General features: G+C 46.3%; 1 protein-coding gene across 1 annotated transcript; it reads right to left on the bottom strand.

Moving 5' to 3' along the window:
- Positions 1 to 684: 684 nt before the first annotated feature.
- Positions 685 to 12850, bottom strand: ITM2A (integral membrane protein 2A). The gene is made up of 6 exons (XM_086850412.1): positions 10263 to 12850; positions 6611 to 6742; positions 6208 to 6396; positions 5050 to 5160; positions 3814 to 3964; positions 685 to 1762 (listed from the first exon to the last, which is right to left on the bottom strand). The coding sequence occupies exons 1-6, from the start codon at positions 10977 to 10979 to the stop codon at positions 1674 to 1676; spliced, it is 1389 nt and encodes a 462-aa protein (XP_086706538.1). The 5' UTR covers positions 10980 to 12850; the 3' UTR covers positions 685 to 1673.
- Between the last annotated feature and the right edge of the window lie 9449 nt (positions 12851 to 22299).

Here is a 22299-nt window from a genome sequence, read left to right on the forward strand (position 1 = left end):
ACTCTCCTACACACCCTATTTTAGAGACAGAGCTCTGGTTGTGGGACACATCCTTGGGGGAAGAGCTGTGTTAGTTTATGCTAAAATTCCTGTGCTCTCCTTTCTCCTGCAGTTTCCTGAACAATGAGCAGCTCCTATGAGGGCACCTCTCCCTCCCCACTGTTCTCTGTGCAGAAATCCTGCTTTTCCTTCCAGCTGCACAATCCCAGGCACTTTCCAGGAAAGCCACAAGGGTTCAGCAACACTTCAGCTCTGAGCCCCAGCACTTTGAGGACAGGACTCTCCTGTCTGAGCTTCCAGCAAAGCTCAGGGTCAGAGCTGAGGGCTCATTAACCTCTGTACAGCCCCTCATTAACACCCACGAACACTCTGAGACAGGCAAACCTTCAATCCCAGCCTCATCACCAACAATATTCAAATGAATTGTAAATACATCCTGCCCTTGCAGTGAACAGCCCCTGAGCTGTCCCTGGGGATCCTGTTTGGAGGGAGCTTCTGTTCTTCCCTCTGTTCCTCGAGCTTGTCTGGCACCACAAAGCATTTCCACAGCAGCAGGAAGAGGAATTCAGCTTCACAAGCTCAAAAAGAAGTAAGAGGGGTAAGAGAAGAGCAATGCACACTGCCCCAGGCCCACAGCATCGCCCCCATCACCTCTGAGCACCAAACACAACACAAACACCAAAGTTTTAGAGAAACATTTATTATAGGGTTGCAGAATTTATGCCAATATAAAGTCCCTTAATAAAACTCTCAAGTTTATCAACTGCAGGACACTAACTCTTCATTCTCTGTAGACTGCAGCTTTCCAAAAAAGGGAACAATGCTCTGACTGCAGCAGTAATGCTACTTGCTCATAAAAAGTTGATCTAAAAAGTTTTATATAAGCCCAAGTAGTTTAAGTTTACAACTACAGTCACGTTCACAAGTGAGCTATACCAGAACAGACCCTGGAAATAGGAAGTTACAGGATAAACCAAGTCATAACCAAAAATACTGACAAGCTTTAAGAGCAACTCTATCAGAATCTAACAACTAAATGCCACAAAACTGAACTAAGGGAGAAGAACTCAACATAAGCTCAGGGAAGGTTCCAAATATACATACGAATTCAATACAGTAATTGCACAAAAAGAAACAGGGTAGTGTTAAAGGTTTCTGATCACTGAGCTTAGATTTTACATGCTGCACACATGGTCGTTAAAATAAACCTTTAATGAGCCAGATCAGGAAGGTTTTTGAGCCAGGATACGGAGTGCAGAGCTATTCTACAGAACTACACAAGATGTGCAAACCACAGATTATTAATATTAATCATTCTGTGAAAGTTAAGGTGAACATAACTGGTTCCAGCCAAGGAACTGGTTAACATTTTTATATATATATATTTTTCTGCCATTCCCAGATTACACTAAATCAAACACATTCAACAGATAAACTGATATTAGCCTTCTAAAAAAATCTTACTCAAATTTAAGTTTTACATGAGACAACTAAAAAGTTATACCAAGGATCAACAAAAGCTGAAATGGTGACTTTGTTTTCTGAAATACAAGCAATACACAGAAAATGCATAAGGCTTTTGATTATCACTGCACTGTTTAATTGCAGAAGTCGATGTCTAATGCTGACTTCTCCAAGAAGGTGTGACCTGGTCACCTCCCATCTGTCACCTCTCACTGCTGACAGATCTTTGTCTCAACCACGAAAGAGTTTTCAAAGTGTCTGATTGAGTGACAGTTCTCCGCTGCCCGTTTCTGCACACCTGGGGATGAGAGAGGACAAGAGGCTGAGTGAAGGGATCCACAGCCCAGCACAAGCACTGCCAGCCTGCCATCACTGCAAGACACAATCATTCAGTGCATGGTGTTTCTCCAGCCAGGAATTGCCACCAGAACCTGCTCTGGGGTTGTTTGGCATCCCAAATCCCTCACCCAGTGTGCATTTGCACAGGGTGTGCTTTGCAGAGCACTTCACCTCGGCAGGATTTACCTCACTCTGGTTCTTCCTAACACTATTAAAGTGATTTTCTCTATTTTGGGACATGCCAGCACTGGGTCTGACCCAGGCAGTTTACCTGTATCAGCTGTAGCTCAGGAAAGATACAGGACACAGCAGTCCTACCATCAAAGAACTGCTTTCCTCAATTACTTCCATTTGCAATAATTCAGAAGGATTTAGTTTGTTTAATAAGCAGAGAATTGTTCAGATCAAGCAAGAGAAGCACCAGCTCTTAACCCAACCCCAGCAGGGCACTGCTTTGGTTTATAAACACCTAAAATCCAGGCTGTCCTTCAATTCCAAGTCATCAGGATGGAGGTGAAGTTTCCAGACCCCACCTAACAGCATGACCTGGCTTTCTCCCACGCCTCCAAGTTACAGCTCCAGGGAATTGATGCAGCACCTGAGGTCAGCTTGATCTAACTGATGAACACATAAAATACATAAAGCTGAGAGCCAAGGCAGTACTAGCTAAATGAGAATAAATAAAAATATTTTCCCAGAGAAGTTCCATGAGTTTATCCCTTGCAGTCTCATTTCTGTGACATGGCTCGTACACTGTGTGCTAGAAATGAGATGGGGAAGGCAAGGCAAGACTTGTCTCTGAACAATTTTCTCCTCAGTTTGATCACATTTCCCACCCTCTCTCCTCCACAGGCGAACAAGGAGAGTTACAGCACAGCAGCTGTACCAGGGAACACTTTCCATTTACCAGAATCCTTTTGTGCAAGTTCTCTGCAGGAATCTTTTACTCTTCAGCAAGGATGTCAACATGTTAGAGCAGGATGATTTCAGGGAACATCATAAACACTTCACAGGGCTGTCTATAGACACAGCAGCTGTCAATTTAGCCTTGTTCCCAAAATCATGCTCACAATAGCTCTGTCACACGCCTCTGCCTCTCATGAGGGCAGCAGTTAGTGTTCCTTCATGTGCCCTACACAGAACCCCTCTGCTGCTCCCAGAGGAGCCTTGCTTCTATCCACAACAGGATGTTGTGTGCAGCAAGCAGCAGATGTGGTTCCTGATGCTGCAACTGGGCTGAAGAAACTCTTGCCTAAGAGCTTGGCAGCCAAACCAGAGCACAGAGTCCTGACAAACCAAACATTTGCATTCTGAAAGGCTCTAACTGACAAAGGGCTAGCTCACTGTGCTTGGTGGGAGCAGCAAATATGAAATGCTTTGAGCTACAGAGAAACAAAATCCATAGCCTCAGATTTCTGCCCCCCAGGCCTTGCTCCAGTAGGTCAGAGCACAGACACCTCAGCTTAGTCCTTTGTCAGGGGGTGGCAGGAGAACTCAGGCAATAAAGAACCACAGCTCAGCAGCAGTTCCTCTGAAGTGTTCTTCCTCTTTCAGAGAGGAAGTCTGGGATGTCCGGAGCTCACTGTTCAATTAATTTTTTTCCAGAGCAAGTAAAGCAGAAGGAAATGTTTTTATTTGGTGCTCCTGTAACCCAGTTTTAGCTAGGACAAGGACAGAATAAGCTGCGCCTACAGAGACTCGCATTATCTGATGGATTATATGAATTTTGGGGTCAAACTAACTTCTAACTTCAATCCAAAATTGGAACAGAAACAGACTTAAAATTGGTTTAGGCGTGTAACCTGTAACTGTGTAACTGAAACTTTCTCAGCATGTTCAAATGACAGCTCACATTCAGACGTGAAGGGAGGGGAAATACCCAGCAGGGCCAAGAGTAGCCTCAGCTTCTGCTGAATACTCAGATTCCCCAGATTAAAAACTCCCCAGTTTTAAGTATTTACCCTTTCCCCATCTAAACAATACAATTGCTTTCTCCTGAGGGGAACTTACCCAAGATTTGGTCTCTGCGCTGCAGCCTGAAGGTCTCTTTTCCCACACAGAGCTGGTAGATGAAGATGCCCAGATCAGACACGTTATCGATCTCCTCTGTAACCACCATCTCTTCACGCACCAGGTACGTCTGGGGCAGGTAAGAGCCAGTCTGGAAGAGACACATCAAGGGTACAGACTGCTGCAAACGAATGACAAACCACTACATTTCACTCTTTCTCAAGCAGCAGAGTTCAGCTTTTCTGATTTTTAATACCAAGATACACTGAGCTCAACCACTCACATACCAGGGAAGTTAAAAACTGGCACAGGCCATTTCAAACAGCTGCAGTTACATCCAAACAAAGCACAATTAACCTCAACTCTGCAAGCCTCACATGAAGCAAATGTAAATACAACCTGGTCAGGTTTATCTGTACACAAAGTTTGGAGCTAAAAGAGAAACAAAATATTGTGAAAGACTCCAGGTTTGAGGTAATGTATTTTGAATATAAAAAAGGCAAGGCAACCTACAAAAGGCTTCACCAGATGCTCCCAGCACTATTGAAACAGCTCCCTACCCCCAACTCCTAAAAACAGGGGCAGGGACATACACTTAGAGCTTGTCTTCATGGAGCTAAAAAAACAGAATGCAAGAAGCTAAACTAACCAGTGGCCTGTAGAACCAGGTGTAAGAGAGCCAATGATTTTTTTTAGAAGTCCATTTGATGCGTGATAGCCAAGTATTGCATTTAGCTTGGAAGCAGCAGCAAGCTCTATCAACTTGACCCATAAATCATTTTGGAAAAACACCAGTTTTAGTCACTGAAGAGTCAAATGCTTGTGGTGATCTCATAACTGCAGTGCCAATAGCTGGGGAACAAGTTCACATTGTTCTTTTCAGCAAAACCCTCACGGGGCGAGCGAGCTTGCCGGGAGTAACTCTCAGGTTTAGGCTTTCAATGATGTTTGGAGCTTTATCAAATTCCTTTCCAACAGCTAAATTTAACCTTATCTGCTGGTTGCTTTCAGCTCTCATAAAGCCAGGTATTAATAAGAGCATTAGGCATGAATCTACTCAACATAATATACACTGACAGCTGGCCTTAACTTCAGTGCAGTGACTGAGCCGGGGGATTACGGACTTTGATGGAGGGAGGACTGTTCTAGCAAGGGCCTGGAGTTCAGAAGCAGCACCCAGCACTCTTAGCAAAAGGCAGTCTGTCAGCAGAACCCAGAGGCAAAGCTCCCACATACCGCCAGCTTAGCGAAGAGATCCATCAGATTCCTTGGAGGCATGACTATGGAAGTGTTCAGTGGGATCACGTAGCAGTTCCCCAGCTGCAGGTCGAGATACGCCGTCAAAAGCTGTTTTAAAAACAAGTTTTCAATTAGTCAGGGGGCCTTTCATTAGGAGAACACAATTCCACCAGGAGCAAGGCAAGCTAAAAAAGCTGGTCATCACTCACAGCTACTACAAAAGTGATGCATTCAGGAACTGCCCAGTGTAAGAACTGAACCGTTACCACTGTGGCAAACCAAGTGGTTACAGCAATAGTTTAAAAAACTTTCCTAGATTAGAGAAAGCTGAATATAAAAGCAGCTCCTGCCATAATTGTAAAGGAGTACAGTTTGTACTAACATAGAGGAAGTATTTGGGAGTATGATCTCATAATTGAAAAGGTCTAATTAAGCACAGTGCAAACAAAAGGTATCCAGCTGCTGATAAACAATGATTCCCTTTAAATAGTTCTTCAGGAAAAGTGTTAGTCCCTAGAAAAATCTCATCAGCATTGCCACTGAGCACAAGAACTGCAGCAACTAGAATTATCTGTTTATTCTATCTGCATTGCCAAAGCTGGATTTACAACCAACCTCCAAGAGCTTTTACAGCTGACTGAGGATAAATGTTAGCACTATCAACACAGCTTTGATAAAAAAGTCAAATGAAAGCCACCCTCTCCTCTTTGCCTCACAGAAACTCCATGCAAGTACCACAGCAGTGTCAGGCTCTAGGTTTCAGCTGCTTCAAGTGATTTTCAATGCCATTCTCCGAGGCCCACACCTGTCTGCAATTCTACATTTTGCTGTGACATTGTGCTGAGTCCTCAGTCCCTCAACTCACATTTATAATGTTCTCCACTTACATGGGATTCTCGATCCAACAGCAAGTGGCACTTGCAGCTATCCCATGAGCAACAATAAAGTCACACAGCACTGAGCTGCATTTTTGTGGGAAACAACTCAAGAGTTCCTACCCACAGTGACTGTACCAGCAGCACAGAGTTAATCCCACTGTTCCAGAGTTCACAGGGTCAGCTCTGCCACGCTTAAACCCGAGGAGCAGCCTGCGCTGACAGCGAGCTTTAGAGCCCCGGAGCCAATCCCGGAGCTGTGCCTGTCCCCACCACTGACCCTGTCGAAGTCGTGCACGATGGCGGCGGGGTCGCTGTCGGAGAACTTGGGGACGGGCACGTCGATGATGGCGATGTTGTCGTCCTCACGGATGTCGGCCTCCTCGGCGATGGGCAGGAAGTACGGCTCCACCGCGCGCTCCCGGCCCTCGTTCTCGAAGTAGCACATCTCCCCACGGTACACCTTGTGCTGGGACATGAGCAAGGGCAGGTAATGCACAAATCAGCTTTAACACTGCACTTCTGTCTGCTGAGACTGAGCACAGGTCTGTCACACGCAAAGGACACACGGTTGTCACGTCCTCATCATCCTTCTTTCCCCTTCATCTTTCCAGTCTAGTGATAATCCATTTACACTTATTTTAAACTAATGCTGTTTCAATAAAAAAGAACTCTCAGATTACCTTTGGCATGAAGTACTTGTAGATGCAGGCTCCACCCACAACAACCCCTGCCAAGATGAACGCCAGGCCTAGCAGAGTCAAGAGACATCTTCCAGATGAGTTTTCACCCCTGTGTGTGGCAACTTCTGGGTCCTTTAAATAAAGAAGGGGAGAACTGAGAAAGGGCAGCTGCTCTGAATTTAAAGTGAACTGTTACCAACCGTTTCACCTTGATCCAACATCTCCTATTTCTTCAAGGTGTGGGAATTACAATTCAGCATCATAAAATAAAATGCTCACATGAAATGTTACTGCATCAGATTAAGACCAGTTTTCAAACAGTACTGAGAGCATTTACTGAGTTAGAGGATGTTTTCTAGATAAACCTTTGTGAAGAAACTATTTGAATGTATGAAACTTAAGTAACTGTAACAAAAGAGCCTGTGCTGCAGCCATACTGTAGTACAAAAAGCAGGATTTGTAGATCAAGGTCATTAGAGGTACACAGTGTCTTCAGGCCTCTTCCCCTCCTCCTCTCGTTATCACAGGCATTAACATCACTTTTCCTCCCAAAGCTGGATTAACAGAAGAAGCCAAGATGCAACTTTGTCTCTTGGCTGGGGAACAGACAACTGACACAAGTCACCAGGTTTTGGAACTTTTAATATGCACAAGCAAAGTCCATTATGAAAGAAAATGACTCGTCAGCTTAAACACAGCTTCCAATTATGCCAAATAAAAACAAATCCCTGTGGCACATCCTACCCTGGAGCCTCAAAATAATTTTTCTCCTACCCAAATGCCTGGAAGATTTGTTTCTAACAGCCTGAAACTTCTCTCTTTAGCTCAGCAGCTTGTTTTCCCCCACCCAATGTTCTCTCAAACAAAGAGGACTGCACCTAAAGGAAACTAGTCTTAGGTGGTGGTGAGTTGTGCAATCCTCAATGCAAAGGCAGAGGTGGTGTCTGAAACAAAAGTTTAACTTTCCAGAGTTCCTGCAGCACCTTCTCAGACTTCCAGCGGCAAGACAAGTGAAGAGAACAGCAAAAGTGCTGTCAAATACCAAACAGTCAGAAGAGACATTCTCTCCTGGACTCACATGCTGGGCTTGAGTCTTTAAAAGGAAAAAACAAAACACAAAAACAACCACCAAACCCAGAATGTTTAGATAAACCCTCTATTTGGTCAAGAATGTGCCTTTAATGATTCCTGACTCCACGAATTAATAGCTTGCTTTCAAGATCTGCTCTTTGTCCCAGTCAGGAAGGAAGAAAATGAGATTTCACAGTAAAAGATCTTTTCCTTTGAGGTATTCCCAGAATCAGTGGCTGGGCTGGGCACAGCAGCTTCCAAGGCCTTTCTTTATTTGGGTCCTGCAGAACACAACACATTTAGTGACCTGTGCTCCCAACAAGCGGCAGCATTATCACCAGGGCTGCAATATTTCCCTACTCAGCAAGATGCAGCAGCATAAAAGTCAAAGCCATCAGTTATGCAAGTGCTGAAACAAACCCCAAGCTGTTTTGTGAAAGTCAATACTCCCACATTCCACTCATGCATCCTCCAAACACAAAAATGTTGGTTCAGCAGGACACAAGCTGCTACAATTGGCATGTGAAGCATTTGTTAAAAAAGTAACAAACTACAAAAACAAAGCCAAACCCTGGTTTCAAGTCAGAATGATGCCACATTTCTATGGCACTGTGTGAAAATCACCTTTCTGGGTTTAGCAGCCGTAAGAGGGAGATTAATCCTGTTCTCTCCACGTTCTCCCACCTTCACCTCCACCTTGGAGCACCTTACTCATCCAGCCTGTCCCTACTTGAACACACCAGTCTGCAGCAGTTTTGGCACTGCAGCCATCCCAGTGCAGGGGTGATGTCGACATCTAATTAGCTACACTTGCACTACACCTATTTCAAACAAAGCAAAGGTACTTGAGCATATTAAACAGCAATGTGGGCAGCTGAACCTGAGAGGGAAGAGTTGACAGAGCTGCTAAGAGAACACAATAGCAAGATTTTGCTCGAGCAAGTTACAAAACCTCTGCACAAAAGGAACAGGTAAAAGTCGTCAAAAAACAACAAAGAAAATGCAGTTCTAAGCTGTAACAAGCAAAGCAAAAGAGGGATAAGAGACAAGAAAAAATCACTTGTTTTAACACTGCTGACAGCCCCAAAGAACCTGCAGGGGAAATATTCTGCAAGCTCAAGGGTTTTGTGCAGATACTCCAGGGGACTTTTATTGTGCTGTTTCAGCCAACATTAACCTTTAAGCTTGTTTGCGGTGCACAAATATTCCAGCTAAAGAAGACATTAACAACCACTCCAACAAGTTTGTCTTGGAGTAAAATTATGAACTTGATGTTTACACGCAACTCCAAGCCCTGAAGTCAGAGTGAAGTTGTTAAAATCCCACATACGTGTGTGCAAACACACAGAATATTCCAAATTGAGAGAAGCAGCTCTCATGAGAACAGAAAAAGGGGTGTGTTTATTAGAACTATTCCAGTCAAAGCTTTCACAGTACAGGGCCAGTAAATATATGTATAACCAGTTGTCCCAGGAGTAGCTGAGGAGTTTGTCCTACAAGAAATTGGCAAGGCTAATGACATCTTCAAATTTTAAATCCTTTATCTACCTTGTTTTCCTGCTTTCTCTCCTTTTGATCCTGTAATTGAATGCTACTGTATTAAATGTGCACACATCAAACTGACAGCTCAGAAGTGTGCACTGAGCAAGAAAATCACTCTGCATCCCTTCTCCTTCCAAAGGAAGGCTATTTCAGGTGAGGCTGTGTAGGCTGGTAGGGAAGCTGCTTTCCTGATTACAGCTTAGAAGGGAAGGAAAAAAAAAAAAAAGAACTAGAGTCCAAGTCCACAAGTTTTGTTGTTTCTAAAATTTTCTTATTCTCCGACTGCAAATAAACTCAGCATATGCCATCTTCCCAGTCTAGAGCTGCTGATGTATTTACCTACAAGCTGAGCTTCTCCATCTGCCTAAAACGCAAGACACCTTCAAAACAAATTTCCCACAAACTGGTAAAGTTCCACTCAAACCAGCGACGCGCAGCTCGCTGGGAAGGAAAAGCCAACCACAGGGTGCTCGCCTGGGTTTCTATTTAAAACCCTTTATGGCAGGTTTCTTAATTTAAGAGCGACACCGACGCCTCACCGCAGCTGCCGGGAGGCTCCGAGCGCCGCCGGGAGCGGAGGACGAGCCTCAGCCCGCTTTGTTTGCCTGGGAGGCGCCGGCCGAGCGCTGCCAGCGCCGGGGGGGGCTCTCCCTGCGCTTCCCCGGCCGGCCCAGGGCCGAGCTGCGAGCTTTAAAGCGCCGTCAGGAAACGCGGCGCTGGCACGGGCCCAGCTCGACATAAACAGCCGGTGCCGGCGCTGGCCCGGGGGTGTCACGGGACATCGCACCGCGACAGGACAGCGGAGAGAGACAGCACCGCGGCACCGGGGCCCCGTGGTCCATCACGGCCGAGGGGAGTCGTTCCCTCAGCCCCGGGCAGGGCGCGGCGGGGCGGCCGCCACACGAGCGAGAGCCCCGCGGCCGCCGCCGCCGCCTCCCCCGGCCGCGAGAAAATGGCGGCGGCTCCGTCTCCTCGCGCCCCCCCTCACACCGCCCCGCTCCTCCCGCTGCCGCCGGCCGGGACACCCCTGCACCCGCACCTTATCGGCCACCAGCGCCTCGGCCGCCTCCTTTTTGGGCTCATCCTTGAGGGCGAAGGGCGAGTTGAAGGCGATCTTCACCATGGCGCCAGCGCTGCTGCCGCGTCCCGGAGCGGCAGCGGGGACAGCGAGGAGGGCGGGGCGGGGTCTGCGGTGATCACGCCCCCAGCCCCGCCCCCTGGCCCGGCTGGGAGCTCCCCCTGCCGGCTGCGCCCTCACACGGCTCCATCCCCCCGCAGCTCGCCTCAGGCGCAGGAAGCGGGTCCCGACATGGAGTGACGGGATTAGAGAGGATGGAAAAGGCCGCTGAGACCCTCGAGTCCAGCCTGTGACCGATCCCCACCTTGTCACCAGCCCAGAACAATGAGTGCCAGCTCCAGTCCTTCTCTGGACACCCCTAGGGATGGGGAGTCCACCTCCTCCCTGGGCAGCCAAGGCCTGACTCCCCTTTCCGTGGAGAAATTCCTGCTGATGTCCAACCTGTGCCCACCCTGGCACAGCTTGAGGCTGTTCCCTCTCCTGTCCCTGTTCCCTGGGAGAAGAACCCGACCTCAGGCTGTCCCCTCCTGTCAGGGACTTGTGCAGAGCCAGAAGGGCCCCCTGAGCCTCCTTTTCTCCAGGCGGAGCCCCTTTCCCAGCTCCCTCAGCCCCTCCTGGGGCTCCCTGGGCACCTGTCCCAGTGCTCTGCCCCCGCCATGGAAAGAAGTTCTTCCTCATGTTGAGGTGGAACTTCTTGTGGTTTAGTTAATGGCCATTGCTCGTTCTGTCGCTGTCACCACCGAACAGAGCCTGGCACCATCCTCCGGCACCCCTTGGGGATATTGGTGTGGATTGATGAGATCCCCTCGCAGTCTTCCCTTCTCCAGACTAACCAAGACCAGCTCCCCCAGTCTCTCCTCATCAGAGAGATGCTCCAGACCCCTCATCATCCTCATGGCCTCTGCTGGACCCTCTCCAGCAGCTCTTTGGCTTTTTTGTCCTCAAGAAACCCAGACCTGGGCACAGCCCTCTGGATGTGCCTCAGGAGGGAGAATGAAACACTTCGTGCATTAGACTGTCTGAAACAATCTGCTCCTTCATATGGATGGAAATCTGTGTCCGTCTCTCTAGAATTTGACTTTACAGCTCTACAAAGAAATCTGGTTTGAATCTGGTGCCCACACCATGGAACCCTCCCTCACAGACAGCTGTAATTAAACAGAGCTGAGCACTTATGCAAATATTGCAATAAGTAATTCTTCTAAGTGTAAACAACATGCAGTGTGTATTCCAGAATTCAAAGCATGTTCCTGTTATTCCACAGATGGAATACACTGTGTTTCCTTTCAAGATCATAGGTTTGATATTGCTGCCTTTTATGTCTGTAAGAATTTTGACTTTGACTTCAGTAAGAGAAGAACAAACTGTTTTATGCCTATTTAGCCTGACTTGGTCTAGTACCAGAAAACACTTTAACCTCATTTTACCAAGAAACCAGTGAAAAATCAATTTTCATATTTCCTAGCTTTAGCATGTTGGGAATAAGTCAAGCTCTGCTCTAAGAGTCCCTGGAACACAGATTTAGGGCAGATTAAGAAGTTTCCTGTACGGTCAAAGCAATATTTCTACTCTCCAAACTGGCGGTTGATAAATGCTGTGAATAATTTTTGGTATCTTAATCTAATGTAATTACTTCATGCTTAAACAAATTGACTTTTCTTCTAATTACCCAAAACCTTTATTTGAAAAAGAAGACAGACATCAAGCTAGAATATAACAAAATAGACCCCTGCTTTTTATCAAGGCCAGTGTCTGTACATCCAGCTGCCTCACTGTCCATGTTCTGTTGCAAGAAATGGACACTCCTGGAAATATTGTGCTCAGAGAAAAAACAAAAAAAGTTAGAGAAGAGAAGTGGGTTTTTTGTTTTACATTTGTCTGCACTCAAATTTGCAAAACTGAAACTTTCATAAGATTTGTTGTGGATTTTTTTTTTTTGTAAAGTGCATTTCTGTAGTGCATGTGACAATAATTTATCTTAATATGTTCAAAACTTATTAAAACATCTGCAGTGTCTGGAAGAAAGTAATTCCAGCATCATCATACAGTTTTACACAGCTGATATTCTCAGTTCAGTCAGCACCAACTCCTTCCGAACACATCTCCTCCTACAATAATCTGAGGGTGTTTTGTAGAATACCAGGTTGCAAAGACATAAGAAAACTCAGATTTACTTTTTTCCCCCTTCTAGAAATCATCAGGCTGTTTGACTGAATAAAGATCACAGAACCCCATGGGTAACTCCCCCACTTCACTCCTAAAATGCTTTTTCACCTTACTCTTGGCCCAGTTTTCTTTCAGACTTTTGCCATACACTGATTGCAGGTAGGCCTGGAAATCCCAAGTCATCTAAAGAAGTCATTTCACTTCTTCTTTTGAATTCTGCAATATTTCTGCTTTTCTTTACTATTAAAATACCCTGGGGTTTATTTCCTGCTATTTATTCTGAGATTGTCTTTATCACCTTGGCAGGGAAGAGATTATCCCCTGATGCTTAATTATCTTTTCAATCCTTCTGGTGTCTGTAAAGTTAAAGCAACACTGGTTAAAAAAAACCAAACAAATACATGGAGCAAGTTATTTTAGAGACTGGAGAAATTAGTCCAAAGAAAGGGAGAATTGGAATGCTGTGGTGGCTGTGATGCTGTTACCTTTACTCACAGAGAACTGTATTTCTTAGAAGTGCCACTAAACCCCAATGCCTTCCTTTTAGCAGCAGTGATGACATAAGGAGCCCAGACAGTCTAAGAATATTAAATACCAGGCTTTGGAAGGTGAGGTTGTACCTTGTATTGCACCAGGCAGTGACTCAGCAGATAATCCCACTGGAAGCTCCTTTTTGAGCAATCCTGAATTAATTTTTAACGTGTAGGAATTTTTTAACTCTTCTAATAGACTTTTTTAAAGCTCCAGCCATAAGATGTGTTCACATTTATTCTATCTCCTCTGGTTTTTTTTATGCCAGGAGAGCCCTTCCTTACTTTCTGGGAACAATGGGATGGTCTATTTTTCCTAGTTTTTGAAGTCTTCTCCCACGTTGAAGCAGAGGGTGCTGTGTATGTGCAAAATCCTGGCTCATGTGTCTTGTCCTGGCTCAGAGCTGGGAGGAGGAGGCTGCAGGCTGGCAGGACATGTGAGCACATGTTCTGCATTTCAGTGGTCACTCACAGCTCCTTGAACCTGAGTAATGTTTTGTTAGACCTAAATCCATGCACAGAGTTCAGCACTGAAGTGTAAATTCACTCAGCTGAGCCTCACCACCCTCACTGGTACTGCAGAGCTCACAGGGATGACTCTCAGAGCCCCAACCTGGACTTGAGGTGTAAAGAAACAGTAATTAAAGAAGTAATAATTAACAGTTTTAAATATACACTATATCCAGCAGTTGGGTTTTTTATGAGCAGTGCAATTACTGACAGAAGTGCCATTAAAGTAAACAAATATGTCATGCAGGGCTGTTAAAAATTAAAGAGAATCTACAAACTCTCTCCTTTCCAAAAGACCTTCTCCCAGTGTGACATTTTATATTTATCCAGATGTCTGAAATTCTGCTTTTTGCCTCCAGTCCTTTCCCAAATCTCTTGCAAAGCATTCCTCCCACACCACCTCCTCCTGTTTTTCCCTTACTCTCCATCTCTGGTATTCCATCTCAATTCCTTCCCTAATCAGTGACCTGGGACCTTTTTTACTTTTCTACCTGTTCCTAAGGCTGATACTGAAGCCATCTGGATTTCAGACCACAAAACTGCAAAACTGAAAGCTTCCAGTTTAAACTTTTGTGGAGGAAAGTTTTTCCCACTAAATTTGGGCCCTTGAGTGAGGATCTGTGTCTGGAGAGGAAATGTTGTTTGCTCTGCTGTCTTCCCCCTACTGCCTGGCAGGCTTCTCTCCGCTGCAGCAGTGTCAGATTAGGATCTGTGGCAAGGAAAACACACATTACTCACTTCTACTGATGCCTTGTTACAAAACACTACAACAGGAACGTTGGTTACATGGAAAGTTGCCTATTTCCATGCAGGGAGAAGCCGGGAGTCCCTTTTCTCTGCGGTGTCCAGCTGTGGGAGGAATGAGAAGAGGGAGCCTGAAGGACACAGAGATCCTGTTGATGTGGTCAGGTCAGCGTTGAAGAGACCTCACTGCCCACACAGCCATTGCCTCACAGAGCAGAATTCCACAAGAAATTCCAGTCTTGTGGAACATCTGCCAAGCGAGCAGCACGCCCAGGGTGATCAGCAGCCCCAAAGGGTGGAAGGGCCAAATGCGAGTGTGGTGTAACTGCCGTGAGGCAAGCAGAGATCTGTCAGGAACCCAGAGTCCTGGCAGGTCTGTAACAGCATTGCCACGCTCTGCTGCTGGAGGAAACCCAACAATCACTCAGAGCTCAGAGTGTCCTCTACTGAACAGGCCAAATAGACGTTTTTGGACAGAGGTTTGTGTTTGCCTTGGCACTGAGGGGTGGCATCCGGGATTCCCCCTCTTTCCTTTCGGGCACCCTTTCCCTCAAACCCACTCCAGGAGTTCTCCCTCTGGCCAGGTGGGCTGGCAGAGGCTCAGCTCCTCCAGGGGCTGCTGTAGGGGAGGACCCCCAGACTGGGTTTGCTTTTGTTTGAACGGGTTTTTTGTTTCTGGACACCCTAAATGGGAAAGTGCTGAAGAAAACCCACCCATTCATCCTCGGCATTCTCCCTGTGTGCAGATCCCTGCTTGAGCAGGAACTTCAGTGGCTCTGCCGTCCTGCTGGAATGCTGCACATCAGGAGAGCCCACACCTACACATGCAGATGTTGCTGCAAGGGGCAGCCTTTTCTCAAACAGTGCAGGCTTGATCCTGCTGTGACCAGGTCGTGTTTGAGCTCAGTTTAACGATAAGGGCGGACATGGAAATGTCTCTTTTGGCTGTCCTGCCCAAACCTCCATGGTATCCCTGCCCTGGGCCAGGTGAGGATGTTCCCAGATGCACAGGGCTGTGCTGGCAGAGGCCCCCAGTGCCCTGGCAGAGCTCTGCAGTGGCTGGTGAAGCTCGTCTGACTTGTTCCCTGTGGGTTTGCTCTGTGCCTGTCGATAGGGCCGTGCACACAGGGACAGCTCTTTCCTGCCTTAATGGAAGCAGTACCCATAGAGCTGGTGCTCCTGGACTCAGGAAGGATTTCTGGGAGCTCACATCATCAATTTAACATCCATTAAGTCTTCCAGTGAGTCACAGATCGTTAAGGTTGGAAAGACCTCCAAGATCATCAACCTTTGACCGAACACCATCATGTCAAATAAACAATAGCACTGAGTGCTACGTGCAGTCGTTTCTTTGAAGACCTCCAGGGAGGGGCACTCCACCATCTCTCTGGGCAGCCCCTTCCAATGCCTCACCACCCTTTCCTTGGAGAAATTCCTCCTGATGTCCAACCTGACACAGCTTGAGGCTGTTTCCTCTTGTCCTGCCCCTTGTTCCCTGGGAGAAGAGCACAACTTTCACCTGGCTGTCCCCTCCTGTCAGGGAGTTGTGCAGAGCCAGAAGGTCCCCCCTGAGCCTCCTTTTCTCCAGGCTGAGCCCCTTTCTCAGCTCCTTTAACCATTCCTGGAGCTCCAGCTCCTGCCCCAGCTCTGTCACCCTAAGATGCAGCTCTGGAAACAGCCAAGGAAACGAGAGCCCTGCCTTGGTCTGTTTACATCCGTGTGTGTTCCATGCATACCACCTGCACATGGAGCAGCTCCATCTGTTAATATAACATTAATGAAGGATTTATGGCCACACCACATTCCAGCTGGAGAATTTTCTTATGAACAAGGTGCTGTAAATAGGCGTCACTAAGAGACTATAGGTTTTGAAGTAAGGGTGAAAAGTCACAGGTGAATCTTTCAAGGGCTTTAGCAGAGCTCTGGGCATCATCCAGAGCTGCATCCTAACTGGAACTGGGAATATCCAGTGAGCAAAAAAGACATAATTCAATTACAGAGACTTCTTTTCTTCAAACTTCATTAACACTAACAGAAATCAGCCTTGGATGGTGAGTAAGAACACGTTAACAGTTTTTGTAGCCAGATTTACCTGAAGAAATAGTACAAACTTTAAAAATAAAAATTACTGATGGAGAATGAATCTGCCTTCACCCTCATCTGCTCCTTTTTAAAATACAGGTGTCCCTTTTCATCTGTGCAAAGCCTGTCAAAAATAGCAATCATGCAGAAACACCTGTGCTAACAGAGCCAGAGTACAAATCTTGTCAGTTAAAGAGATTTATGGGGCTTTTTGTGAAGTTGTGCAGGTTTTCTGTTGAGCAGCAGAGGTGGCAGTGGTCTCCTGTGCTGATGTTTATCTGTGAGCCAAGGTCTGCCAGCTCTGGGAGGCAAAGCCTCAGCAGCGTGTGGTGTCTGCTGCTGGGGACGGTGCCAGCTGGGGGGGTGACACTGCCAAGCCTGGCCCGTGCTTCCTCTTCTCAACACAGAGAGCAGGAAGCCTCTGATCCGAGCCACGAGTTTCCTCTGTGCAGCACAGGCAGGAACAAACGTGGTCACACACACACGCACATGCACAGCCCTAAAAAACCACGTTTAATCCATGTATGAAATGTTGTGTTGAAACAGACCTCAAGAAACCCATTTTTATGTCCTACTTTGGAGAAGGTGCCTCTTGATTTGAAGGAAAAGCAAATCTACTGCCCACACCATTTTTACAGAGCGCAGCTTTCAGTGCAGGAGGTTGTTTGTGTTTGTAGCACAGATATCACAGCATGATACGGGAAATAACTTGTGGTTCTTTCTTTTCCTGTTCCAAAAAAATCTCTTCATAGTGAGGAGACACCTGGTGATGTTACAAGGCTTTGATGGGACCTGTGCTGCTGTATTTGAATGTGTTGACTCTCCAGCAGACAGCAGAGAGAACAACATTTCTGTTTTGAAGGACTGGAATGAAGAAATCCCCCAAAAATCAGTGGTTTTCTTCTATTGTATTTTAGTATGAAAGCTCCCAGTTCAAAAGAATGTTTAAGGAAAGCAATTTGGGGCATATTGAAATCTCCCCAAGTTAACATTAAAGACATGCATTGGCCTGAATTTAAGATCACAGAAACACGGGAATGTTTGTTGGAAGAGAATTCTTTTGTTTTTCAGCCCAACCTCCCACTCAAAGCAGAACTATCACCAATGTTAGATTTGGTTTTGTGCAGCTGAATCTTGGAAAACACCAGGGATGGAGAGTCCCCAACCTCCCTGGATAACCTACATCAGCACTACACTCCCCTCCTACTGTTTTTTATTTCCCCCTGAGGTCCAATCTGTCTCCCAAGCCATAGTCTGAGGCCATATTCACCCTTTGGCCTCCACTTCTTTGGGGAACAGTGGTTAAATAAAATGTTCTGAGTCCCTGGTTCATATAATTAATATTTAAAAATTAAAAATCAACTGTATGTAAAAATCATGGACTGGTGGGAATATTCACACCCACAGCCCTGTGCTGGGATGCTGGGATGCTGCAGCTCCTGGCAACAGCTCTGGGGATGAGTGGGAACAGTTTTGGGACACAGAAGCAGGATGGCAGCTCCAGTGCCAGCCCTGAAGAGGGACAGTGGAGGCACTGCTCTCTGACACCATTTCCCTTCCCTAAGAACCTTCCAATCTCCAATGTAATGGAGGAAATCACATTCCCACTGCCCCATTTCTAACCTCAGGCTGCTCTCCTACCACTCAGCTGAGGGTACAGGATGAAGGGTTCCAAGCAATTTGGCCAAGTAAACAAATCCCTGTTTTCTGCAGTTTAGAAATTTCTTTAAAATCGCCATCTAAGTGTCCGTTGTTTCCATGCTTGGAGCTGTTTCTTCAGCCCAAAGGAAGAGCCTTGCCAAGAGGCAGGAAGAAGTGTTTACTTCCACTTCTCCAAGGATTGCATCCCACAGAAATACAGTTCTGGGCAGTTCTGGCACAATGTTTCATGTCCTGGTAATGCTTGGATAAACCAAAACCGAATTACAGATCAGCTTTGATAACCTTGAATGGCCCATGTGACAATAATCTTGTGCTGGGAATTCCCACAGGATCATTTTCCCTAAAGACACTTTACAGACTCTCTTCTTGGGATTTCTGATATTTCCAAAGAAATTAGAGCTGCTTCCACTGCTGCCTTTGGGGCCGTGAGAAGTGGGATCCTCATCCTTGTCAGGCTCAGCAGGAAAATGAGTTCAGTCTCAGCACTGCTTGAGTGTCCCCCAGGGCTGCCAGGGGAACAATGACCTTATTTCTGGGTTATTTTCTCCTCCTTCTTCCCAAGTGGATATTCCCATTAGTGAAGGATGTGACCTCCCCTCCTGTGTCCCCCTTACTCGGTGTCACACTGGAGGCCTGGAGAGGATGCCACCTTGAATCCAAATTTAACTGTTCTCCTAAAATTCACCTGCTTGAATTCAGCAGAGTTGGGTGGTGTTTTCTGATAGGAAAAGATGCCGCTGAAATTGATGCAGCATTAGAAATTCTTCCATTCATATCCTGTATTCCAGCAGGGAATAACAAGTACACAGTGTAGAAGATATATTCTTGGAATTGCCTGCTTCAGTTTCTTGGATGAGCTGCTTTTTCACCTTAATTAGCACAGCTGGATCTGATTCCTTTCAAGACTTATTGAAAATTAATCTCAGCTAAGGTGGTTACTGTTCAAGTCCTGCATTAGAGGCCAAGGTGCATCCCCAGTCCTGGTTTCCATCGTGGAGATGTTGGAATCCGTCTTTCCACTACTCTGTTCTTTCCTAATGAAGTGGCTCCCTGGGTTTTAATTAGTCTGGACAGCGAGACAGGAAGAGTTGGAAGGCAGGGGATGAGCTGAGGAGACAAGGGAAACAAGTGGCATGAGAAGGAAAGTGATGCAGGGCAGTGCTGGTTAAAGACAGAAGGAAGTATTGCCATCATTTAAAATCCAGTGTTCCTTAAAAGTATTCTACTCCTAAGAGTCCTCTGAGAGCTCAGAGCCCCTTCCAGTGCCTAAAGCAGCTCTGGGAGAGCTGGAGAGGAACTTGGGACAAGGGATACTCCCTTGGATGGGATATTGGGAAAGAATTCTTCCCTGTGAGGGTGGTGAGGCCCTGGCATAGGGTGCCAGAAGAGCTCTGTCTGCCCCATCCCTGGAAATGTCCAAGGCCAGGTTGGGTGGGGTTTTGAGCAACCATTCCACAATTCCATGACTCAGAGATCCATTCTGGGCAAGTCACTGCAGCCATGTGGGAGCCCTGGTCTGAGGGCAATTCCACAGCTCTCTTTATTCTCAAGAATTGTATCCTTAAACTGAGCACATCCCTGTCTCCTTGAATTCCTGTCTCTCTGAGGAACACTGGCATTTTCAATTAGAAGGAGAAAAATCATTTTCCGTGCCTGGAAGTGAAGGTTTGGGCACAGCAGTCACAATTGACAACTTTTTTTATTTTATTGTTTTTTTAAAAAAAAGAACTGGTGCAAGAAAACACACGAAAGGGTGTTGGCCTTTTATCTGGAAAAGGCAAAGACCTCTCCAAGGGTGGGGTTCCCAAGAGAGGGATTGCTCAGCCCTGGAGCTGCCGAGGGCTGGAGAGGCTGCAGGAAGCTTGCCCGATCCTGCCTGTCCATGTCCTTCCCAGCCTCTGCAGGCTCCTGGACTTGTGCTCTTGGCTAGGGATGGGCAGGGACTGGGGAATATTCCACACAAAATTCTGGCCAGAAAGACAGCAGCAGTCCAGCTGCTGGAAGGATGTGGGAAGCTCCAGAGTGCTGACATCCACGGTCAGGCTGACCCTGGCAATGGATGTGCTGATCCAAGTCTCATTCCCTCTGCTCACGCTGCTCCCCTCTGAGCTGGAAATAATCCCAGACTGGTTGGGATTCAAGGGGACCTTACAGAGCATGTTATCCCATCTGGGCAGGGACACTTTCCCCTATTCCAGGTTGCTCCAAGCCCTGTCCAACCTGGCCTTGGACACTTCCAGGGATCCAGGGGCAGCCACAGCTTCTCTGGGCAGCCCGTGCCAGGACTTCCCCACACTCACAGGGAAGAATTTCCTCCTAATATTTAATTTAATGTGATGCCAAGGGTGAAATTTAGCAGGGACACTCTTGATCCATGAGCAGGACCGCTTGTTTGGGATCCATGACCCAGAGGAGACAGAAGGCCAGAGGGATGGGGATGCCAAAAAATCTTCTTGCAGGAAAGCCTAAATACACACATTTGCATTTTTCTTTTCTTGTAAACCCCCTTCCATAGAATTCTCGAGAGGAGAATTCTCTAGAGCTCAAATGCCCTCATCAAAAAATCCAAACCTTACTAATTTTCTCAATTTTCCCAGAATAATTTCAACTAAAAAAATGAAAACAGCCCACCAGGAAAGTACTGTGTGAAACAAAAAGGCCAAAGGGAAGTGAAATCAAAAGAGAGACGAAATTTGTGCACTCAGGCTTTATATTTTGGGGAAGTGCTTGTTGGCAAGGGGCAGGGAGGAGGATCTTGCTGGGAGATTCAAATTCAGCTGCTGGTATCAAACCCTGGAACTCAGCACAACGTTTACATGGATCATTATCCACTGCACTTCAGAAATAACTGTGGGATACATAAATGGGGGATTTTGCAGAAGAAAACGTGAACCAGGAGGTGAAAAAGGAGAAAAAAAGGCTATGGCTTCCCAAATACCCTTCTTTTGTCCCCATTCATGCCTCAGCTTCCCCACAAAGTGCCCTTTCTTCTCCATCTCCTCCCTCCCAGGTAATATCACCTGGTTGGGAGCATGAATTCTTATTACAGAAGAAAAGCTGCATTGTTCAATATCTTCCTCCTTTGAGTTATGCCAGTGGCAACTATTTTGACAGAGTCTTCATAGTTTCCTCATATCTGACTAATTAGAGATGATGAAAGTCATGATTCATTAAAAAAACACAGATAATCATCTGAGCAAATCCAACCTCCATCTTCAAATGGATCTGAATGTTCTTAAATACCCATCAAACCTCAAATGATTTAATCTCAAGGCTCCATCTTGTGGCAAAGTAAAGCAAAGTCACTGATTGAGAAATTAGTATTTGTTCTTCCTTAATATTTGTTTTTCCTTAATATTTTTACTTCCTTAATTTTCCCTGCTTCTTTTTTAATAAGCTTATGGATGTGTTTGCTTATTTACAGGGGAAGTTTAATATAACACCCTTGAAAACCTAGAGCAGTACTCAGAGCTGTGGTAATTCTGAAATATTCTAAATTTCCTGAATTTCTAAGTGTCCATGTCCAATATGATTGTGCTTGGGTGTAATTGTATTTAAAAAAAATCTTGTAAAACTGTAGGATTTGGTGTTAATTTTTGGCTGGAATCTCTCGTGGAGTTTCTTGAACTCCTTCATTTTGAATTGTACCAATGGTGCAAAGCAGAGAAAAAGCTACCAAGAGTGATTTTTTACTGGTTAGAAATTCTGATTAAAAAGATGGTTTACAAGGAGCAAGGTAATTAAAAAATCATAGATTCATTAAGGTGGGAAAAGACCTCCAAGATCATCAAGCCCAACCTTCGATCAAATCCCACCACTAAACCCACCAAGGGCCACATCTGCTTGGTTTTTGAACTTGATTTTTGACCCCACCACCTCTCTGGAAGGGCCTGATCATTCTTCCAGGGAAGAAGTTCTCCCTGATGTCCAACTTGAACCTCTCCTGGCACAGCCTGAGGCCGTTCCCTCTCCTGTCCCTGTTCCCTGGGAGCAGAGTTCGATCCCCCCCGGCTGTCCCCTCCTGTCAGGGACTTGTGCAGAGCCACAAGGTCCCTCCTGAGCCTCCTTTTCTCCAGGCTCAGCCCCTTTTCCAGCTCCCTCAGCCCCTCCTGGTGCTCCAGCCCCTTCCCAGCTCCATTCCCTTCCCTGGACACGCTCCAGCCCTTGATATCCTCTGTCCCCAGAGCGTGTCCCTCGCCCTGGAGGGGACAGGCAGCGTGGCCTGGCCAGATAAAGTCCTGGGGGGGCCGGGCAGGAAGGGGAGCAGCTGCTCCTTATCTCCCTTCCTGCAGCTCCCCCAGCGC

Source organism: Cyanistes caeruleus, chromosome 14, assembly GCF_971803275.1.
Source record: "Cyanistes caeruleus chromosome 14, bCyaCae1.hap1.1, whole genome shotgun sequence".
NCBI lineage: Eukaryota > Metazoa > Chordata > Aves > Passeriformes > Paridae > Cyanistes > Cyanistes caeruleus.

Coding starts and splice junctions, on each gene's coding strand:
- ITM2A (XM_086850412.1), bottom strand. CDS start 10,979: ATGAGGAAGAACTTCTTTCCATGGCGGGGGCAGAGCACTGGGACAGGT. Junction 6,743..10,262: donor AGGCGCTGGTGGCCGATAAG/GTGCGGGTGCAG, acceptor CTTTATTTAAAG/GACCCAGAAGTTGCCACACA. Junction 6,397..6,610: donor ACAAGTACTTCATGCCAAAG/GTAATCTGAGAG, acceptor CTCATGTCCCAG/CACAAGGTGTACCGTGGGGA.